Source organism: Capricornis sumatraensis, chromosome 22, assembly GCF_032405125.1.
Source record: "Capricornis sumatraensis isolate serow.1 chromosome 22, serow.2, whole genome shotgun sequence".
Taxonomy (NCBI): Eukaryota; Metazoa; Chordata; class Mammalia; order Artiodactyla; family Bovidae; genus Capricornis; species Capricornis sumatraensis.
In genome coordinates this window covers 46,689,962-46,713,184 of record NC_091090.1, presented here as the reverse complement: position 1 = coordinate 46,713,184, position 23,223 = coordinate 46,689,962, and the positions used below count along the sequence as shown (strand labels likewise).

Genomic DNA, 23,223 nt, shown 5'->3' with positions numbered 1-23,223 from the left:
CGTGGGCTCCTTTCCGCTGCCCACCTCCGGACCCTCTCACCTTCCTTTACACCTGTCATGTGGAAAGCTCGGGTTCAACCACCCAGATAGCAATTTCCTGGCCCTCTCGTTGCCTGGTCTCCGTGGGAGCAATAGCACAAGTCAGCATTGGTGCAAAAATAGACCAGAGGATGTGTTTTTATCCATAACTTAAAAATCATTTCTTAACAAAATACTGATCTTAGGAACAAATGTGTGTTCTCATGATTATAGAGACATCTGCAGTTCTGATTCTGAGAGCACTTTCCTGACATGTAATTTGACTTTTACAAGATCGATTTTATAGTTGCAGGAGAGCTGATGTGCCCAAGTGACCCAGTTGGCTGGTGATCAGCCCCTCCACTGCCCAGTGTCACCAGCATTTCAGTGAGGCCACCTGGGGAGATGACAGGAAGGATCCACTTAAAAACAAAATTGTATCTTTGCAAAGTGGCTCTGAAACAAAGTCAGGGGCTGGGGGTGCCTATGTGATAATGGCCCTTCTTTAAGGATTTCGGCAGGCTCTGGACTTGGTCCTCACCACGTCAGGTGTCCACTGTGGTCTCCGTATACTAGGCTAGTTCAGGAGACCTAGGCAGGCCGATGACATTGAAACCTAATCACTTGTTTCTCTTCTGTCCCTCTCACCATGAGGGGTCAGTCAACACATTTTTGCCTTTCCAGGCATTTGACCAAAAAAGGCCCAGACTACCTTACAATCCCTAAGGTGGCCCAAAGGGGTGAGTGGAGCCATTCTTGCAGCCCAGGGAATCTGATTCAGTAGTTTGTGATGTTGTTCAGTTGCTCAGTCGTGTCTGACCATTTGCAACCCCGTGGACTGCAGCACGCCAGGCCTGCCTGTCCCTCACTATCTCCTGGTGTTTGCTCAAACTCATGTTCATTGAGTCGTTAACTATGTCATCCAACCGCCTCATCCTCTGTCGCCCCCTTCTCCTCCTCCCTTCAATCTTTCCCAGCATCAGGGTCTTTTCTAATGAGCCAGTTCTTCACATCAGGTAGCCAAAGTATTGGAGCTTCAGCATCAGTCCTTCCAATGAATATTCAGGACTGATTTCCTTTAGAATTGACTGGTTGGATCTCCTTGCAGTCCAAGGGACTCTCAAGACTCTGCTCCAGCACCACAATTTGAAAGCATCAATTCTTTGGTGCTCTGCCTTCCAGTTTGTAATAATGGATTCTGAACTCTTCTTATAAACTTAAGTATGCTTCTTATAAACTCTTCATGTTTTTGAATGGATGCCTGTATTCACAAAAGGAGGTCGGAGATTCTGACTCACTGGAACCAGGTGGCAGATGACTGAGAAATTCTTACATCACTTTTGTTCATTAGGATGCTAAGTGCTACTATCATTGATGACACTGTCTGATACAGAAGCAGTTACAAATGCCTCTGTAGGTGCTACAGCTGGTGCTAACTGAAAAGGTGAGGAGGGAGGCTCAGGGTGTATCCACTTAGCTCAGACTCGTTCTGTGCATAGACTCCAGTGCTCTGTCTCCAGGCTCCACTACAGAAGTCATCTGGGGTTTTCATTTTCTTGTCTGAAGTCATAAGCCAGAGCTGTGTCAGGTTTGGAAATACAGTCCTCTTGGGTTTTATAGCTCTGTGACATAGCTGGGGTTTATTTTTCTTGTTCTCTGGAACTGGTTTTTGCTCTTTCCACTCCATCAGCGGAGACAGATTTATGAATATACTGCGTCTCGATCAGTCTGGCTGCAGAAGACCCATCCATTTCTAAGTCAGCAAGCAGAGAGCTTTGCCTGTACCCCATTTATCGTTACCAGTGCAGGAGGTCTTGTGTGTCCTCCCATCACCCGTGAATATCATGCATCAGGGAGATGCAGAGCGTCGTGTTCAGGGAGATGCTGTCAAGGTAACAGAGGCATTTTTAACCCCTGAATTTTTAGATATAAAAGTGCCTGGGTCCCCAGAAGCATAGATGTATTTCATAGCTAATTAATAGCAGAGCACTTCCTTGGTGGCTCAAGTGGTAAAGAATCCGCCTGCAGTGCAGGAGACCAGGGTTCAATCCCTGGGTCGGGAAGATCCCCTGGAGGAGGGCATGGCAACCCACTCCAGTATTCTTGCCTGGAGAATTCCATGGACAGTGGAACCTGGCGGGCTACAGTCTATGGGGTCGAAAAGAGTCAGACATGACTGAGCAACGACCCACACACACGCACAGTTAATCGCAGAGCATCCAGGTTTTCTAACTCCTGGTTCTGCATCCTCTCCACGGGGTCTCAGTACTAACGCAGGGCTGTGCGCATTGGAATGGCATGCTGGAAGCTGGAGGACCTTGCCATTTTCCCTTCCCATAGGGCCATGTTAGACTTGGCAAACTTCTAGGATGGTGCCTTGGAAGCCTCTGTGCTCCCTGACTCACTGTCACCAGGTTTTTTCTCCCACTTACTCACAGTGGGTGTCCGGGAAGTCATTTATAATGATGATGGACAGGGAAGCCTGGCGTGCTGCAGTCCATGGAGTCTCAGAGTTGGACACGACTGAGCGACTGAACTGAACTACCTATAAGGAAACACCACACACTCTGTTGCTTTCTCAGCTTCTATCTTCTGCCTCCCAGGCTGGGAAGGATCAGGCCAGGTGGACTCTCACAGGGGCGGCCAGAATCCTATTCATGACAGGACTCAGATGTATGTCATGCTTTGCAGTTTACAGAGCATGTCCACATTATCTTGTCTGACCCTCACAACGACCCATGGGAGAATCCTAGTATATATTATTTTTTTCAGAATGAATTAAGACAACATTTGTTACCTCTCATGGCAACCCACTCCAGTATCCTTGCCTGGAAAATTCCATGGACAGAGGAACCTGATGGGCTTTCAGTCCATGGGGTTGCAGAGTCAGACATGACTAAGCAAGCAAGCAGATATTACCTATCAAGGACTATACTGGGTGTATTTTATACTCAAGCCCTCTGCTAACTTGTTTGGGTGGGGGTTTTGTAAAATTCTTAAAAGTGTCCTTTGGAGGAACTGATTATACAGAGCTGCCCCTTCTTCTGGGATGACTCAACCCTCTCATCCCGTCACACGGAGATGGTGTAGACGTGAATCTATTTACTTCTCATAATGGACCTAGAGGGTAGACAGTACTCCCTTTCTATGGGTGGGAAAACTGAGGCTCAGGGGATGTCTTAGCAGAGCAGCAGGGCTTCTTGGTCACACTTTGTGACCCTGAATCCTAAAAAGCATGGGATGATGAGGGAATTAAAGCTGGTGGCATTACAGTTACCTCTGGAGGGACACACTCTTAGTGGACTTGAACCTCAGCCTGGCTTCTAATCCCATGCCTATTAGAAAGTGCCAGCCAAGAGGCTATTTTCCCATTACAGTGGCAAAATTGTTGGTATTGCACATATCCTGAAAAAAAGTCTCTTTGAATATCCTTGGGTTTCCATATGCAGAAGAGCACGTCCCCCCTTTCTGCTGGTGAGCCTCAGTCTGACAGTGGGGTGGCACATGCCCGCAGCACCTGAGTCCCAGCGTGCTTCGAGCAGGAAGTGAGAGCCGGCGGTTGAGTGCCACTCACACAGTGCGCTGAGTGACACTCACCTGCCGGTTCTTCAGCTGATGAATTTCATCTCAGGGCCCCATCCCGAGGGCCACAAGCCCAGGTGGGCACTCATGGTGTTCTAGGTTTCTCCTGATGCCCCTGACCTCACATCTGCCTCTCACCTTCCTTCCGCCGCAGATCCTGGTGCCCCCGTGAAATTGCCTTGCTTGCCAGTGAAGCTGTCGCCTCCGCTACCTCCAAAGAAAGTCATGATCTGTATGCCTGTGGGGGGGCCGGAGCTCTCCCTGGCGTCCTACGCTGCCCAGAAGAGCGGCCCGCAGGGCGGGGCCCAGCACCACCACACCGTCCTGCCCTCCCAGATCCAGCATCAGCTGCAGTATGGCAGCCTGGGCCAGCACCTGCCCTCTGCCACCGGCTCCCTGCCCCTGCACCCGTCAGGCTGCAGGATGATTGAGGAGCTGAACAAAACGCTGGCCATGACCATGCAGAGGCTGGAAAGGTGAGGGGGTGGGTGGGGGGACCAGAGGGGGGATGGGAGGGGGAAGGGGGGCGGGAGGGCAGGTGGAAGGGTGGGAGGGGGGCTTGTCTGGAGTGGCCGAGTGGGATTGCAGCATCTGACCACAGCCAGAGGGTAGCAAGCCCAGCTCAAGGGCTGGCACTCCTGCCAGCATGGGGCAGGAGGTCAGGGGGAGGGCGGGGGGCAGGGGGGGCAGGAGGGGGATTGAGGCATCTGACCACAGCCAAGGGATAGGAAGACCAGCTCAAGCGCTGGCACTCCTGCCATCATGGGCCAGGAGGTCAGGGGGAGGGCAGGGGGTGGGGGGGCAGGAGGGGGCAGCGGGGGGTGGGGGGGGATTGGGGCACCTGACCACAGCCAAGGGGTAGGAAGACCAGCTCAAGGGCTGGCACTCCTGCCAGCATGGGGCAGGTCAGGGGCAGGGCAGCTTGAAAGTGAAATCAGACCAAAATCTGAATGTCAAGAGAAGTTTGGAGAAAAAAACCATTTTGCCAGTTGCCAGACTAGAACAATCACATTTATCAAGAGGTAGTGTGTGTGTGTGTGTGTGTGTGTGTGTGTGTGTGTGTGTGTGTGTGTGTATGTGGGTGAGTGGATAGGTGAATAGATGCACGCATGAATGGATGGGTAGTACGTATTGCCCTTCTGTAGGCATTAACATGTTTTGGAAATGTATACACATCATTATTAATGTGGTAACCCCAAGGTTGGGGAGATGGCAGAAAATCTTTTATATTTCATCTCTTTCTGTACTGCCTAATTTTTGATTTTTTGTATATTACTTTTATGATGTGAAAAGCAATGCAGATGTAGAATAAGAAAAGATGATCACGGCTAGGGCAGTGCTAGAAAAGCAAAGAAAGGGGAAGGGCTGCGCCTTGGTCTCACTGATGGAGGAAGCGGCAGATGAAGTCTGATTATCCGAGCTTGAGCCTTGAATAAGTACCTACAACCGCCAAAGTCTCTTTCATCAGATTCTGCCTCCGGGGGGAATCCAAGGACAGGCCTGTAGAAGCGGCCCTAACCCCCCTCCACCCAGGGAGAGCTCTCGTGTTGGTTCTGAATTGCTCCTGTGTGTGTTCAAATACTACTTCGCTTGTGCCCAAGAGGTGGCTGTTTCCCAGTGTGATTCCAAGGCATGTTGCTTGACTTTGTTCTGTGGTGTGACCAGAAGGAAGTGTTGCGGTCTCGCATGAGGCTGTGCCTGGGCTGGGGTCCTGGGTGCCTGCCCCAGGCTAGTCACCTGGGTCCTGCAGACGGGCTGCAACTAAGCCTCAGCCTCGAGAGCCAGGTCAGTCGCCAGGCAGAGAGCTGGGGGCGAGATGGACACCGTTGGGAGCTTTCTGTCGTAGTTGCCCTGGTACCTCGGACGGTAAAGAATCTGCCTGCAGTGCAGGAGAGCCCCGTTCAGTCCCTGGGTCAGGAAGATCCCCAGGGGACGGAAATGGCAATCCACTCAGTATTCTTGCCTGGAGAATTCCCTGGACAGAGGAGCCTGTGGAGCCACAGTCCATGAGGTCTCAAAGCGTTGGACACAACTGAGCGACTTTCACTTCTCAGATTTCCCTGCCTCTCAGTGGCTTTTTCCCTCCCTCTGTCTCAGCCAAATCGTCTACATTTGGGATATTAATGACTCCCAGGGAAGTTGTTATCACTGAGAATTCTGACTTGATTGGTTCACATTAATATCACCCCTCACTGGGGAAAAAAAATTATATTTGGCCCATTGCCAGCATTTTCAACTACTGTTCTTTCTTTTTTTTTTTTTAATGAATGAGTCTCATATTTTTAAAGTCTTTACTTACTTATTTGGCTGCACCGGATCTTAGTTGCAGCCTGCAGAATCTTTAGTTGCGACAAGTGGAATCTACCTCCCTGACCAAAGTTCGAACCTGGGCCCCCCGCATTGGGAGTGTGGAGTCTTATCCACTGCACCCCCAGGGAAGTCCCCTAACTACTGCTATTGTTGTTAATGAGGACAATAGTAATGTAAAATTTGGATGGCATTTTTTAGTCATTTATTTTACATCCTTTATTATCATCTTAACCCTCACACCACTTAGGGAGACTTACGTCAGCAAAGAACCTAAGGAAGACTGGGTTCCCTCATACCAGCTACTCAAAAGAGTAGTCCATAAACTCGGTGCCCATCTGCAGAAATTGTACAGAAGTTGAGACCAAACTTGTAGATAGTTTCATAGCAATTTGGCAACTGCTTTCATAAAGAAGACTAGTGATCCAGGGGGTACAGGTTAGATTCCTGGTCAGGGAGTTAGGATCGCACATGCCTTGGGGTCAAAAACTGAAACATATAAAACAGAACCACTATTGTAACAAATTCAATAAAGACTTTTAAAATGGCCCACATCAAAAAATTTTAAAAAAAACAGACCACTAGCAGTGAATGCAGTTTCCTCATATCTCCTGTAACCCCGAGAACATTTTTGCATCTCTTCCAGAAAGATCTGACCGTCTGAAAAAGATGGTCACCCAGCATACTAGTAGGATGTCACTAGGTACATTTCCAATGAAAGCATGCCATTTAAAAAGTCTCCATTGAAAGTACTAACCAATAAGTTAGAAGGTATTCCTGATTTCCCTGTGTCTTTGTAGAATATTCCAGTCGCGTGTAGGCCAATGAATAGGTCTGTTGGACCTACACCAGATCAAGTTCTTTATTGAAATGAATCAGAGAGCAAGTGGGGAAGGAGGGAGATATTGGGATTTTGCAGGTGGATGAGATCAGAAGAAGGACGGATTCCAGCATAACTCACCCCATTGTCCAGAAGCTCTGATTACTGCAGATTTCTTTCTTCTTATAATTCCCTTGTCCCAGTCTTATTTCTCATCTTCCTTTCCTATGAGAGACTTTTAAATCTTTGAAGATAGATAATATTCCCTTTATCCAGTGGTTTGTCCCTTTCAGGCTAATAATTTTGTTGATCATGTATTGAGATGGTTTCTAGACCCTTTTCTGTCTTATTCTTGTTCTCCCAAAATTACTCTAAATCTGTTTTGATTTGAGTGAAGATTCTTACCTGTTACCCTAACCTGTGCCTCATGACACTAAAGTCACTTTAGTTAGTTACAGTGCTTGGTGGCTCTTCAGTCACTTAAGTCGTGTCCAGCTCTTCGTGACCCCACAGACTGAGCATGCCAGGCTTCCTCGTTCTCCACTATCTCCCAGAGTTTGCCCAAACACATATCCATTGAGTCAGTGATGGTATCTAATCATCTCACCCTCTGTCGCCTCTTTCTCCTCCTGCCCTCAGTCTTTCCTACAGTCTTTTCCAATGAGCCGCTCATTGGCATCAGGTGGCCAAAGTATTGGAGCTTCAGCTTCGGCATCAGTCCTTCCAACGAATATTTAGGGTTGATTTCCTTTAGGATTGACTAGTTTGATCTCCTTTCAGTCTAAGGGACTCTCAAGGATCTTGTTCAACACCACAGTTCAAAAGTATCCGTTCTTTAGCACTCAGCTTTCTTTATGGGCCAGCTCTCACATCCATACATGACTACTGGAAAAACCAGAGCTTTGACTAGATGGATCTTTGTAAGCAAAGTGATGTGGTGCTGGCTCACTAGATTTGGGGGAGGGAACTGGAGACCATCTTCTGTGTTTATCAAAGTCACTGGGCGGCTTGGCCAGGCTGGAGGCAGTCCCTGCATCACGACTAAGTACATGGGCTCCAGAATCTAAACGCCGGGGTTTCAGTCTCAGAGATCACACTTCCTTTTGCCTTTGATTCCTCATCTTTAGAACAGGGTTAATAATAATACCACCAACCTCGATAGGGTTGTTCGTGAGGAACAAATGACGATCGGTCCACATCAGTCGTCTTATTACACAGCATACAGTAAATGTCTGTAAATAAATGATAGTGAAAGTTAAGCAAAATTCTGCTAAGCTGCTGCTGCTAAGTCACTTCAGTTGTGTCTGACTCTGTGCGACCCCATAGACGGCAGCCCACCAGGCTCCCCCATTCCCTGGCATTCTCCAGGCAAGAACACTGGAGTGGGTTGCCATTGCCTTCAATGCATGGAAGTGAAAAGTGAAAGTGAAGTCACTCAGTCATGTCTGACCCTCAGCAACCCCATGGACTGCAGCCTTCCAGGCTCCTCCGTCCATGGGATTTTCCAGGCAGGAGTACTGGAGTGGGGTGCCATTGCCTTCTCCAACACACAAAGTCAACCTTGAGTGCCCCTAGAAGGCATATTGCAGATTGATCCAATCTCGTTGGAAATTTTGAGTTGGTTTCCCAGCGTTAGATCATCTTTGTTTATTTTCTCTTCACTGGTGAGTCAGGTCGTTTTTGAAGGTGACTCCACAGGGTGGCCCCAGGGCCTCCTTCCACAGCAGCGTGGCTGCCTCCCAGGTCCACCCCTTCTGTCCTGTTTCTCTTTCTTAGACAGGGACTGAGGCGTGAGCCTGGCCAGGAGCCTCACTGTCAGCTGCTTTTCCTCCCCGCGAGGAAAGAGCTTGAGCCCATCCCAGAAGAGCTGGGGAGGATGGCAGTGGATGTGGTGCAAGAGGCCCCGCTCCCACTGCTGCTGCCCACCCGTGTTACCCCTGCCCTGGCGGGGATGGAGAGGTGCTGCTGGGGCACGTGGTGCGCCTGCCCAGTGAGTCAGGGACGGCAGGCCGCCACTACGCCCAGCTCTGCTCGGAGTGCCCCATCCTGCCCCGGGAGCCAGGAGCCGCTGAGCATCCAGACCCTGGTGACCGTGGTGCTGCAGGAGGCGGGAGGGAGGCTGACCTCTGGGTCTCTTTCCCTCCCTTCTCCACCTCCAGTGTTCCTGGAGCTCCTTACCCTCAGAATCTTCAGAGCTTGCTGCCCTGCTGGTGGTACAGCCCTGCACGAAACATAAGGGTGCTGCCCTCAGAGCGGCTTGGAGTCTGCTGGGAGCACGCACTGGGCGGCCAGTACCTGTAAGGGTGCAGGAGGTGGGGGCGTCCCGGGGAGCAGGGCAGGGGGTCCACAGGTGGGCTTCTCTGGAGAGCTGCATTTAAACTGAAAAGAACTGGGAGAAGATGGGGAAAGGAATGAGAGCATGAATATGCTAGGCATATTAAAGGAAGGAGTGATACTCCAAGCTGGGCGATGAGATTTTTAATAAGAAAAGGCAGGAAGTTGACAGTTATTCGCCAGGTTTTTAGAGGACCAATCATAGAGAATGAGGGAAATGACAGAAGATTGTCATCTGGCTTAAGGAGAGCCTAGGAACCTTTGGAGAGAATACAGGAGATCTTTTTAAAAGATCAGGCTGGCCGCTGTTCCAAGTGGTTTACTCGTGTGCTCCATGAAGAAAAACCCTACAGGTGAGAGATCGTCTGGTGATGTTCTGGTCAACCCTCTAATTCCATGCCATGAAATTAACCCTAATGTGAATATTTTTAGAAATGGAATGGCTTTCCCAGAGGAGTTGTATATCTGTGTTAATTATAGATAGTCCAGACAACAATGACCAACCAGACCCAGAAAGGCTTCCAGAACCATCTTGAACTCTTATTAATGAGGACAATAATAATGTAAAATTATTACTCAGTAAAATACTGAGTATTGCATACATTAGCTAGGGATTACATTACTGCCTGTCCAGATTATTGAAAAAGGGACAGTTTCAACACTGGACAGAAGAAATTGAAATCAGTAACCCCCCCAAAAAAAATCCCTTCGATCTTCATTAATTCTATTATTCTATCATTATCTATAGACTTTTCAAAGATCACAGTTCGTTTATAATCAGTATTAAAACATTTCAAGGTGACAATTACTTTTCTTTATGTGGCCTCCAGGGTCATGGGAAAAGAATAACTCTTGGTCCTGAACTAGATGGGCCCTTGGGTTTCTTCTAGCTTTATCAGTCTGACATAATTACTGCACTGATTTCTGTCAGAGTTTCCACCTGCAAGTCAGAGCGTTCATGTGATGGTGAGCAGATATGCGTTGGTACCAAGCAAAAATGAACCTCTGAATACCCGTGTTATCTGATTTGTGAAGTGGTGTTTATTTGAAGAAGTTTGGTATTTTGCTCATCGTTTAGCAAATGGCATATATTTTCAAATGAAATGTGTTTCCAGGGAAAGCATCTCTTTCTTACACTGATGACCATCTCTTCAAAATCTTTTGCAATTCTGGTGAGACATTTGTCTCTGACCCTTTGAGGCCAGAGTTATCAATCTCTTACTTTAGGCCAGTACTTCAGTTTTACAGCATATATTTATCATCTGTAAGTGGCTGCATGTAGATAATGTTTTGCAGTATAATTGCTATTTTAAGGGGTAGGATGAGATTTCAGAGCAAGGTAATGTCACTTTGAGCAAGACAAACCTTTCCTACAAGGCTGGTGAGCCAGCTGGTCAGAGGAAGGTTAAAATGAGACTAGATGATTCATTAACATCTTTCGAAGTCTTAAAGGGATTAAAAAAAGGAAGTATGTTTTTCAGAAGAGAATCTGCGACTGAATTTTCTTATGTGTGCATCAGTAGAAATCTCGCCCTTGCCTGATGATAAAGTAACGATTCTTTGATCCTCTTGGAAACCATTTATCCAGAAAGATTGTGCAGGCCAAAGATATTGAAAAGGCTAAAGGAAGTGTTTTAATAAACTAATGGATAATATCCATAATGATTGGTTTATGATAAATTGCTGAGCTTTAAGTACATCCCTTGCTGAAACAGCAACTACCAATATTGATGTTTACAAGTCATTACTCTCCGATCTTGCAGCAGCCTGAGTTTGGTAGAAGGATTTCTCCATTTACCTGATGAGGAACTGAAAAAGCAAGAAGCTCTACTAATGAGTGGCTCAGCTGGGACCCAAACGTGGTCCTCACTCCAGGTCTTGCCCTCCTGACCCCACATCCAGACAAGCATGACCTGGGATGTTGGCTGACGTCTAGGGACAAAGTCATGTGGAAGAACCACCGCCATCTGGTTCCTCCGTGAGAGATGAAGAATGCTCTCGGTCAGACTCTGGGTGTCTTATGGTTTTATTCACCACATCCTGACCCCAGACACCATCTCAGAAATGTGGGTCATTGGTCCCTGCTGCTGCTAAGTCACTTCAGTCGTGTCCGACTCTGTGCGACCCCATAGACGGCAGCCCACCAGGCTCCCCCGTCCCTGGGATCCTCCAGGCAAGAACACAGGAGTGGGGTGCCATTTCCTTCTCCAATGCATGAAAGTGAAAAGTCAAAGTGAAGTCACTCAGTCATGTCCGGCTCTTAGCGACCCCGTGGACTGCAGCCTTCCAGGCTCCTCCATCCATGGGATTTTCCAGGCAGGAGTACTGGAGTGGGGTACGATTGCCTTCTCTCCATTGGTCCCTAGAAGGACAGAAAAAGGGATGTAAATGCATTCATTTGCATTCATTACCACCACTGGAAAAAAAGACTGAAAACACATTCTCCACTCAGGAAAGCTCAGTCCCCTGCTCTGTATATAGAATGGCATCGTTTCCTGCTGACTAAAGTCCAACAGAAACACAAGATCTCCAGTGTCGAGTTGCTTATCTTAGAAGGCTGTGATAAGCACCACGATGCGTGGTTGCTTTCCTCTGGGGAAGCTGATTAACTGTTTTCTAGGGTGTTAGTCAGAGAAGGCAGTGGCACCCCACTCCAGTACTCTTGCCTGGAAAATCCCATGGACGGAGGCGCCTGGTGGGCTGCCGTCTGTGGGTTTGCACAGAGTCGGACACGACTGAAGTGACTTAGCAGCAGCAGCAGTAGGGTGTTAGTGGTTACTTCTGTCATCTTCCAGCCTCAGGCACTGCAATCTGTAGCATAATTTCTCACACGTTTTTGGGCTCCAAGAAGAAACGTCCTACTGAAAACTCTCTCTGAAAATTCTCTTTATGACTCTGTGCAGTCTGAATGACAAAAGCCGTTCCTGTTGAAGTTTAATGTCATTTTCAGTATCCTATTGGAGGGGAATAAATTTTCTCTGTCCTTTCAGGAGGTTAATGTCATCGTCTTTTTTTTTTTTTTATTCCTTTGGCATTTTAACAATGGTTGCATATGAAACCAGATGCCAGAAACCAATGTCCCTTTATGATACATTTTTCCTTAAAAATAATGGTGAAATGATTCCCAGGTATTTTCAGGGAAGATGAAGGATTTAAAATAGTCAGTGATTTTTAATTTCAAAACCTGCCCCTGATTTCCTAGGAGAGTATCAAAGGTGCTTGATGGCGGGTAATCCCATGCCCAGGATTATTCACAGAGCTCTATATGCATCTCCCTATTATCATGTGATTGAGATACAGTGATGGTTATTAAGCTCCCTTGAAAGGGGGCCAACTGTGTAATGACCCTGGTTGTCACAGATGTCTTGGCATGCATTTCTTAATGAATTATTAAAAACAAGCTGCCTCTCCCTCACCCAGTAATGAACAGGAAAGGTGAAACAGTCTCAGTTTTCAAAGTCTGTGGATTTCTTAGAAACATGTGACTGTTTAAGTGATAGGAAAGAGTGGTGAGTGGGGATGGGGGCCTGATGGGGTGCCATTGTGTTCTTTGTCTTTTTTAAACTTGGCTGCAGCAGGGCTTGGTCATGGCACATGAGGTCTTCAGTCTTTGTTGCGGCATGTGAGATCTTTACTTGCATCACGAGAACTCTTGGCTGTGGCGTGGGGGATTTAGTTCCCTGACCAGGGATTGGACTCAGGCCCCCTGTATTGGAAGTGTGAAGTTTTAGCCACTGGACCATCAGGGAAGCTCCCTGTGTTCTCAGTTTACGTGTCTCCTATTTGGCTTGCTGTTGTTCCGTCACTAAATCATGTCTGACTCTCTGCGACCCCGTGGACTGTAGCCCACCAGGCTCCTCTGTCTGTGGGATTTCCCAGGCAAGGATACTTAATGGAGTGGCTTGTTGTTTCCTTCTCCAGGGGATCTTGCTGACCCAGGGATTGAACCCGTATCTCCTGCATCTGCAGGCAGATGCGTTACCACTGAGCCACCAGGGAAGCCCCCTACTTCTTTTAGTAGCCTGCTTGGAGAGTTGGATTTTCCAAAAAGAAGACTGGCTCAGTGTTGTTTTGGATGGAGATAGCACCAAGGGGAGAAGAGACAGCTTTGGACTTCCCTGACATGTCACGGGGACAGAGAGAAGGCGAAGAGAGTTTGCAGCGCGTGCTTTTTACTGACTTAGGACTGCCGTTTTACTCTCAAGCTTCCTGAATCCTATTTTCGTGTGTCTCTGAATGGCAGGCCTCCCATTTTAGGTAAACTTCTGTTTGTTCCTTCTGGCTTATTCAGTTGTTTCATGAAGGAAAGTATTCAGGCACTTCCATCCTCTGGGGAAAAAGTGAGAACAAAGCAAAATGGACATCCTCCCAGGCTTCCCTCTCACTGGAGGAGGCAGGTGATGCGCCAGTGAACGTGTTAGATGCTGTGTGCCTACATCTGTCCACTGGAGGAGGTACGAAGCACGGGAGGGAGCATCACCTACGATAGTGGCGCCCTTCCATCCTCCGGGAGCTGCACCCCCACTGCAGCAACGAGAAAGCCACTGCATCTCTTCTTCTTACTCGTAACACATCTCAGGAGAGTTACATCCTTTGGAGCCTTCGAGATGAGGGAACAGAATCTCTTTTTTCCGCCCCTGGAGAATAATGTAGGCCCTTTGGTGTTAATATCAATTCATTGTAGAATGTCACATGAGAAGACACCTCCTAGCCCAACCAGCTCACCATACAAAGCAGCCTGAAACCCTGAACAATCTTACTGAAGGGGCCTGAGAGCCTGTGAGCATAGAGTTGGGAAAAATGTGGTGACCATAAGCTCTCTGTTACACCTTCTATGCTCACATTGTCCTGGGTACCCTGGCCTTCTTCCTTGCACAGATCTCTCTGCCCTATCTCTTTGCGTTAACTTCTTAAGAACCCTAGTTCGCTATTTCCACATCTTTAATTGTCTGTTCATAGGACACTTTCTCTACACAGGAAGACTATCTAAGGGTCAAGGATGATTATTTTAGTGAATTAAATGATGGAAACTGTATTATGACTACTCTGATTCCTAGAGACTTCAAATATTTGATTGACTTTTCCATCAGTTCCTAAAATGTGGACAAAAACGAGGCTAGGATATGAAGAGAATGATAATCAGCCTCTGTCTTTGAAAGGCTTGTAGTCATTGGGGGCAGGGAGTAAATGCTTAGATATATGATTATAATATAACCCGACAGGTGCTAAAAAAGAGGTTGGAACAGAGGCTGTGGATACAGAAGGGGCTGGTTTCCACTGAAAAATCAGGAAAGGCTGCTCAAAAGAAACGGCATCAGGGCTCTCCCTGAGGTTGGGTGGGCTGCTGCACCCAAACGCTGAGGGGCTAGTTCTGAGGTGCAGTGATGTCAGGAGAGCTCACAGCGTGCTTCAGTTCAGTTCAGTCGCTCAGTCGTGTCCGCCTCTGCGACCCCGTGGACTGCAGCTCACCAGGCCTCCCTGTCCTTCACCAATTCCCAGATCTTGCTCAAACTCATGTCCATCAAGTCGGTGATGCCGTCCAACCATCTCACCTCTGTCGTCCCCTTCTCCTCCTGCCTTCAATCTTTCCCATTTTCTGGGTCTTTTCCAATAAGTCAGTTCTTCACATCAGGTAGCCAAAGTATTGGAGCTTCAGCTACAGCATCAGTCCTTCCAATGAATATTCAGGGTTGATTTCCTTTAGGATTGATTGGTTGGCTCTCCTTGCAGTCCAAGGGACTCTCAAGAGTCTTCTCCAACACCACAGTTCAAAAGCATCAATTCTTTGGCCCTCAGCTTTCTTTATGGTTGAACTCTCACATCCATACATAACTACTGGAAAAACCATAGCTTTGACTAGATGGGCATTTGTTAGCAAAGTAATGTCTCTGCTTTTTAATATGCTGTCTAGGTTGGTCATAGCTTTTCTTCCAAGGAGCGTCTTTCAGTTTCATGGCTGCAGTCACCATCTGCAGTGATTTTGGAGCCCAAGAAAATAAAGTCTGTCACTATTTCCATTGTTTCTCTGTCTATTTGCCATGAAATGATGGGATCAGATACCATGATCTTAGTTTTTTGAATGTTGAGTTTTAAGCCGGCTTTTTAACTCTGCTCTTTCACTCTCATCAAGAGGCTCTTTAGTTCCTCTTCCTTTCTGCCATTAGGGTGGTGTCATCTGCATATCTGAGGTTATTGATATTTCTCCCAGCAATCTTGATTCCAATTTGTGTTTCATCCAGCCTGGCATTTCACATGATGTACTCTGCATATAAGTTAGGTGACATATAAGCAGGGTGACAATATTCAGCCTTGACATATTCCTTTCGCAATTTAGAACCAGCCCATTGTTCCATGCCCCGTTCTAACTGACAATATAGGAAAAGCGAGAATTCCAGAAAAACATCTATCTCTGCTTCATTGACTATGCCAATGTCTTTCACTGTGTGGATCACAATAAACTGTGGAAAATTCTTAAGGAGATGGGATTATCAGACCACCTGACCTGCCTCCTGAGAAATCTGTATGCAGGTCAAGAAGCAACATTTGGAACCAGACAGCGTGCTTTGGAAGCCAAATGGCCTCTGTGGCTGGAACTCGGGGTGCATGGTAAAGAACAGTAACAAATCAGATTGGAAGGAATGAGGGCCACAGATGGCAAGGCACCCCCTTGTCCATTCCAAAGAGGGTGAGGTTTGTCCAGTTGACAATGAGACCCTTGAAAGGTCTTTTAACTGAGGGAATGTCATGTTCAGACCTGTCTGACAGCAGCAAAGAGTTGTGTGGGTGGTGGTGAGAAGGAGAGAAAGTTCTGAAAAAAGTAAATCTTGAAGCCATTGCTGCGCTCTGCTGCTGCCCTGGTGACATCAGTGCGAGACCAGGCTCTACCAGCCCTACTGCCTGAGCTCAGTAAGGCCTGCACCCCTCTCGCTGTGACCGTGCCCAGCGGCCTCACGTTCCCTCTCTGAAATGGGAGTGTAACAGTAATTCTGATCTCATAGGGTGGCTGTGAGGCTTACGTGGATTTATTCTGGTGCCGTGTGAGCATTGAAAGCATCAGCTCTCATCACTGTTACAGGCAGTGGCCCAGGAAGAGTTGGGGAGACTCCCTCTATGAGGTCAGGGTGAAGGGCTCCATGGTTACCTCGAGTGTTAGTTAGCTCCTAATCGCCCACCTGGAGGAGAAAGTGACACAACCCAGGTGTGATTTTTCTCTTGTGTGTATGTTCACCTACTTTAATGACACTGTGTTTACCACGTTGACGTCCCTGGTGGCTCAGATGGTAAAGCGTCTGTCTACAATGTGGGAGACCCGGGTTCAATCCCTAGGTTGGGAAGATCCCCTGGAGAAGGCAATAGCAATCCACTCCAGCACTCTTGCCTGGAAAATCCCATGGACAGAGGAGCCTGGTAGGCTACAGCCCATGGGGTCGCAAAGAGTCAGACACGACTGAGCGACTTCACTTTCACTTTACCATGTTATCACCATGGAGTGTAAATTCAGGTTCGACAAGAGAATTTCACAAGTACAACAAAGCATTCTGTGTATATCAAAGTTCCTACCAAGTGTTAGTCGCTCAGTTGTGTCCAATTCTGTGCGACTCCGTGGACTATAGCCTGCCAGGCTCCTCTGTCCATGGAATTCTCCAGGCAAGAATACTGGAGTGGGTAACCAATCCCTTCTCCAGCAGATCTTCCCGACCCAGAGATCGAACCCAGGTCTCCCCCATTGCAGGCAGATTCTTTACCATCTGCGCCACTGGGGAAACCCAAAATCTGAATAATGTCTGACCAAACTAGCTTGCTCATAAATCACTTCCATTATAGGCAATTTATTTAATTGATGATTCTTTTAGAGAAAATAAGTATACTGCACACATTTTAAAAGTGCTTTTCATTTACCTTTCATTAGCACTTAAAATACGCGTTTCTATTTCAAAATGAGATCCATTTGACTTGGGAGCAAACTCAGTGCTTAATCCCCAAAGAGTGTTGACCTGAGTGGTCTAGAATAGATCTGCTTACATGAGTCAGCTTTGCCTCGGGAACGTTGACAGGTACTCCGGAAGGTGTGGTGACTCTTTCAGGCTGCTAGAGTGTCATTTTGTAACTCACCCATCTGGGCCACGTAACAAGCCAAACCGCTTCCCTCAGATGGGTTCAGAGCGCCTGTGTTAACAGGGTAACTGCTTTGGGACCACAGCAGGAGCAGAGATAATGCACTCAGCCAAACTGTCACGATGTCAGATGGCTGGTACCGCCCCCAGCATGCCAGCCTGATACACAGCAGGTCAGGGGATCTGAGCAGTTCACCCTTCAGCGAATACTGCAGATTCCTGAGCACTAATACCCAGGCTGCATTAGAGGAGACTCATGTGGTACAACTCTGAGGATGCGGCAGGTAGCGGAGCTGTCTGCATACTCTAGACCAGGGGTCGAACCCGGGTCTCCTGCATTGCAGGAGATTCTTTACCGTCTGAGCCACCAGGGAAGCCCTATACTCTAGGCCACTAGTTCCCAAATGGGCAGCTTTGCCCCCCAGAGGACATTGGACAATATATGATGATACTTGGGGTTGTCACCACCAGAGGAAATGCCACTAGCATCTAGTGGGTAGAGACCAGGTTTGCTGCTAAACATCCTACAATACACAGGACAACCCCCTACTACAAAGAAGGACCCAGGCCAAAAGGTCAACCATGCCAAGATTGATTTAATCAAAATGTGGTGTACATATATATATATATATATGTGCACACATCATTGGTGGTACCTTAATGGAGTTTAAGACAAGCTTTTTACAAGTTTTAATTCTTGTTATTATTGTTTTTGTTCGGTCACTATTGCCGCATCTGACTCTCTGTGACCCCGTGGACTATAGCCCACCAGGCTCCTCTGTCTTCCACTATCTCCCGGAGTTTGCTCAAATTCACGTCGATTGAGTTGGCGATGTTATCTAACCATCTCGTCCTCTGCCGTCCCCTTCTCCTTTTGCCTTCAGACTTTCCCAGCATCACTGTCTTTTCCAATGAGTTGGCTCTTCGCATCAGGTGGCCAAAGTATTGGAGCTTCAGTATCAGTTCAGTTCAGTCACTCAGTCTTATCTGACTCTTTGCGACCCCATGGACAGTAGCACGCCAGGCTTCCCTGTCCATCACCAACTCCCAGAGCTTGCTCAAACTCATGTCCATCGAGTCAGTGATGTCGTCCCCTTCTCCTCCTATCTTCAATCTTTCCCAGCATCGGAGTCTTTTCCAATTAGTCAATTCTTCATATCAGGTGGCCAGAGTATTGGAGTTTCAGCTTCAGCATCAGTCCTTCCAGTGAATATTGAGGGTTGACTTCCTTTGCAATTGATTGGTTTGATCTCCTTGCTAGTCCAAAGGACTCTCAAGAGTCTTCTCCAGCACCACAGTTTGAACCAGTTCTTTGGCACTTAGCCTTCTTTATGGTTCAATTCTCACATCCATACATGGCTACTAGAAAAACCATAGCTTTGACTAGATGGACTTTTGTCAGCAAAGCAATGTCTCTGCTTTTTAATACACTGTCTAGGTTGGTCATAGCTTTCCTTCCAAGGAGCAAGCCTCCTCTGATTTCATGGCTGCAGTCACTGTCCACAGTGATTTTGGAGCCCAAGAAAATAAAAACTGTCATTGCTTCCAGTTTTTCCCCTTCTATTTGCCATGAAGTGATGGGACCAGATGCTATGATCTTCATTTTTTGCATGTTGAGTTTTAAGCCAGCTTTTTCACTCTCCTCTTTCACCCTCATCAAGAGGCTCTTTAGCTCTTCACTTTCTGCCATAAGGGTGGTGTCATCTGCATATCAGGTCATTGATATTTCTCTGGTCAGTCTTGATTCCAGCTTCTGATTCATCCAGCCAGGCATCTCACATGGTGTACCTACGCTATTGCCTTCCACTCTTCCCCAGTAACATATTGGACACCTTCCAACCGGGGGGTGGGGGGAGGCTCGTCTTCCAGTGTCGTATCTTCTTGCCTTATCATACTGTTCATGGGATTCTCTCAGCAAGAACACTGGTTTGCTATTCCCTCCTCCAGTGGTCCACATTTGGTGAGAACTCTCCACTGTGACCTGTCCATCTTGGATGGTTCTGCATGGCATGTCTCATAGCTTCATTGAGTTAAGCAAGTCCCTTCACCACGACAAGACTGTGATCCTTGAAGGGGAAAATGCTCCTTGGCAGCAGTGGGATTCGAACCTATGCCCCCAAACAACCTGATGCCTTAATCCAGCACCTTAGACCACTAGACCATGCTACCCAGTGCCATGTAAAGTTTTAATAGGTGCATATTTATTTTAACATAGGTTGTAAACACATAATTAACATAAAACTAGTGGACTTCAAACATAGCTCACACAGAAAAGCTAAGGGGTGAGGGATGATCAGTTCAGTTCAGTCGCTCAGTCGTGTCTGACTCTTTGCAACCCCATGGACTGCAGCACGCCAGGCTTCCCTGTCCATCACCAACTCCCAGAGCTTGCTCAAACTCATGTACATCGAGTCAGTGATGCCATCCAACCATCTCATCCTGTTGTCCCCTTATGATAGAGGTTAGAAATATTCATTTGGATCAGGGGTCAGGAAACTCTTTCTGTAAAGAACTGAACAGTTGGTACTTCCCTGATGGTCCAGGGGTTGAGACTTCATGCTTCCAATGCAGGGGGCATGGGTTTGATTCCTAGGCTTCCTTGGTGGCTCAGAGGTTGAAGTGTCTGCCTGGAATGTGGGAGACCTGGGTTCGATCCCTGGGTCGGGAAGATCCCCTGGAGAAGGAAATGGCAACCCACTCCAGTACTCTTGCCTGGAAAATCCCATGGAGGGAGGAGCCTGGTAGGCTACAGTCCATGGGGTCACAAAGAGTCGGACACGACTGAGCAACTTCACTTCATTTCAGGGAACTAAGATCTCACATGCTGCACAACCACCGGGTTGGGAGGTGCCGGTGTGGGGAATGGATACTGAAGATATGAGGCTCTATTACAGCTTCTCAACACTGCCATTCTGGTGCAAAGGTCGTTGTGACAATAGGTAAACACTCGAGTCCTTTCCCCGTCCTGACCATTCTAAACCCAGCGTCTAAGACGTATCCTTTAAACTCAATGCCCTGTGACCTGACCGTGACAGGAGAGGGGACACTATTGCTTACCCTGGTTAGTAACATCTAAAACATTTACAGAGTCACGATGTGTGTTTGGTACACATGTTGTTGACAAAGCGTGATGTTTCCTCCCCCTTGCGTGCATATTTGTGCATGGTTAGTAGGGTTTGTGTTCAACCAAAATACACAATCTTACAAGTATCACAATTCAGTGTTTGGATACATCATATTGAAACAGAGCAAGTTCAAATTCTAACTGGCTCCTTGACCACCTGTGCCATCATGGGCTTATTAATTACCCTCTCAGAGCTTCCATTTCCTGCTTATTAAAAGGAGGATAACTGACACCTCTCCTGCAGGGTTGTTATTAACAAGGTAGTGAGATACTGGATGTGGAAGTTTGCAGCACAGTGGGTGATACATTCAATAATTGTTCGCTTTTTGCTTTTCTGCCTCAGTTCTCCCACATATTTGACTCGGTCATTAAGCCGTTACTAAAAGTGCCAGTCAGGTCAGGGGCATGTATAGCTCTGCAGTACACTAAAAATACTCCCTGAAAATTAAGGACTGATCTCTTCACTAATACTTATGAGTATGACTCATCAGCCATTTTAAATGCACCTAAATGTCAGGGATTCCAGCCCAGCAAGGACAATCAGCACTGACCGAGTGCTCATTTACCGTCAGCCACGGTGCCAGGCACCTGCTGCAGATGTGAAGAGGGCACAGTCCCTGCCCCTGCAGACATCTAGCACTTGGCTGGCGGGGGCAACTCCTCCCCATCCAGTAAGCAAATGGATGTTCCCAGTTTTCAAAATTGTGGAATCTCCCGAGAACCTGGGCAAAGTGTTGCCTCAGATGAGTACTGAAAGGTAGACAGAGATGAGCAAGGTGAAGGTGAGGTGGGAGCACATCCCAGGCCAGGAGTGTGCACTGCGTAGTTGCATGTGAAGGAGGTGAATTGTGTGGGGACAAGGGTAGGGGGACGAGGCTGGGGCAGACGATACAAGGTATTACACGTCAGGCTGTGCTTAAACTGCTGCTTCCAGGCTAATGGTTTCTCTCTCCTCTGGCAGTGAGACCTTTTATTTAGTTAGAGCACGTCTTCTAAGTGACCACACCATTCCAGAAGGTTTCTCCCTTCCTGCCCTTGGCCATCAGAGGTGGTGGCAAGATGTAATAAGAAGCTACGTTTCAGTTAATTTAGTTCTTTGTTATGAATGGTATAGCCTGCGGTGTGGATTTTTTGACAACTTTTCTGTATCAGTCTTAGAGCACTGGTTTTGTAGACTAGGAAGACACTCAGGGTTCTAACAGACGAGATAGCCACATCTGAGTTTCCAAAAGCTGTCCTGGAGAACAGACTGATATGGACAATGTCTAGAAACCACTTGGAGGGCCCTTTTTAGAAATAACAAGTGTGGGGCTCCTTTGAGGCCCTGCTGGTGGGGCACACATGCACCAGGCCTGCTAAAAAGATAGGATTTACCCAGTTTCATCCAAGGAAACAGCCTCAGAAAAGTTAACAGTCTGCCCAGGGTCAGAAGAGAGCAGATGCTGACACCACCAGGTCACTCTGGGGCCCCAGCACGTTGAGCTGGCGGTGAAAAATGGGACTCAAATTGCCCCGTAGACCTTTCGCTTCCGAGTGCAGGACAGCCAGGGTTTTAAAAGGTTCCCATGCATTCCATACGACACCTTAGCCGGAATGAATGCCCTCTTTTCTTTCTTTTTAAACAGCTCTGAGCAGCGGGTCCCCTGTTCTGCTTCTTACCACAGCTCTGGTTTGCACTCGGGTGACAGTGTCACAAAAGCAGGGCCTCTGGGCCTTCCGGAAATCAGACAAGTGCCAACTGTTGTGATTGAATGTGATGACAATAAAGAAAATGTGCCTCATGAGTCAGACTACGAAGACTCTTCTTGCCTGTACACAAGAGAAGAGGAGGAGGAGGAGGAAGAGGATGAGGATGACGACAGTTCATTGTATACCAGTAGGTACTTCTAAACTCTTGGGGCGTGGCGGGTGCGGGGGAGCATGGCGGGCGCGGGGGAGCATGGCGGGCGCAGGGGAGCATGGCGGGCGCGGGCGAGCATGGCGGGCGCGGGCGGGCGGGGCATGGCAGGCACGGGGGCGTGGCGGGGCGGGGGCGGGGCGGGGCGGGGGCGGGGCGGGGCAGGGGCGGGGCATGGCAGGCACGGGGGCGTGGCGTGGCGTGGCGTGGCGTGGCGTGGCGTGGCGTGGCGTGGCGTGGCGGGGGCGGGGGCGGGGGGGGTTGTGGTGGGAGCAAGGAGCTGCTCACCTCTGTAGATTCAAATCTGAGGTCCAGTGTTATTTATTCATTAGTAAAATGAAAGGGGAAGGGTCTTCTGAACAACATCACAGCTCTAGAAACTGCAGCACCATGCTGCCATCTCTTACCTCTTTAGATGTTCTTTCTCTGATTGCTTTCTGTGGGGTGCCATGTGCGGTGTTGTGCTTAGTCGCTTAGTCGTGTCGGACTCTTTGCGACCGACGGACAGTAGCCCACCAGGCTCCTCTGTCCATGGGGATTCTCCAGGCAAGAATACTGGAGTGGGTTGCCATGCCCTCCTCCAGAGGAACTTCCTAACCCAGAGATCGAATCCAGGCCTCCTGCATTGCAGGCAGATTCTTCGCCATCTGAGCCACCAGGGAAAGCCCCATCCCCAAAAAAAAAAAGCAAAGAGAAGAAAGCACTTTAAAATTCAATTCCAGTCTACAGAATACACTAAAGTACTAACTGTTGTATATGGAACAAATTCATTTTTAAGCATACCTCAACCACTTCAGAAGTCCTGAATTTAAATTTCTTCTCTAAGGCCTTTCAGTGTGCTAAGAAACAAGGGAAAAAACTAAAAAACCAAAGTTCAAAATCTGTCATTCTGGTTATAAAAAAATGAATGTTTCAATTGAATGAATATTGACTGATATTTGATCAACCTTTAACGCATGAACTTAAATAATGGCACTTTTACTGTGTGCCTGACAATAGACTAAGATTTCATTCTTATCTACATCTC

The 23,223-nt window shown here is 47.7% G+C and overlaps 1 protein-coding gene across 1 annotated transcript in view; it reads left to right on the top strand.

Annotated features, from left to right (window-relative positions):
• The window catches only part of PHACTR1 (phosphatase and actin regulator 1), a 516,206-nt gene that overhangs the window by 451,877 nt on the left and 41,106 nt on the right, over positions 1-23,223 (top strand). Inside the window, exons 7-8 of the mRNA XM_068994199.1 lie at positions 3,755-4,076; positions 21,925-22,175. Of these exons, the coding sequence (XP_068850300.1) occupies positions 3,755-4,076; positions 21,925-22,175 (573 nt within the window). The remainder of the gene's footprint in view (positions 1-3,754; positions 4,077-21,924; positions 22,176-23,223) is intronic.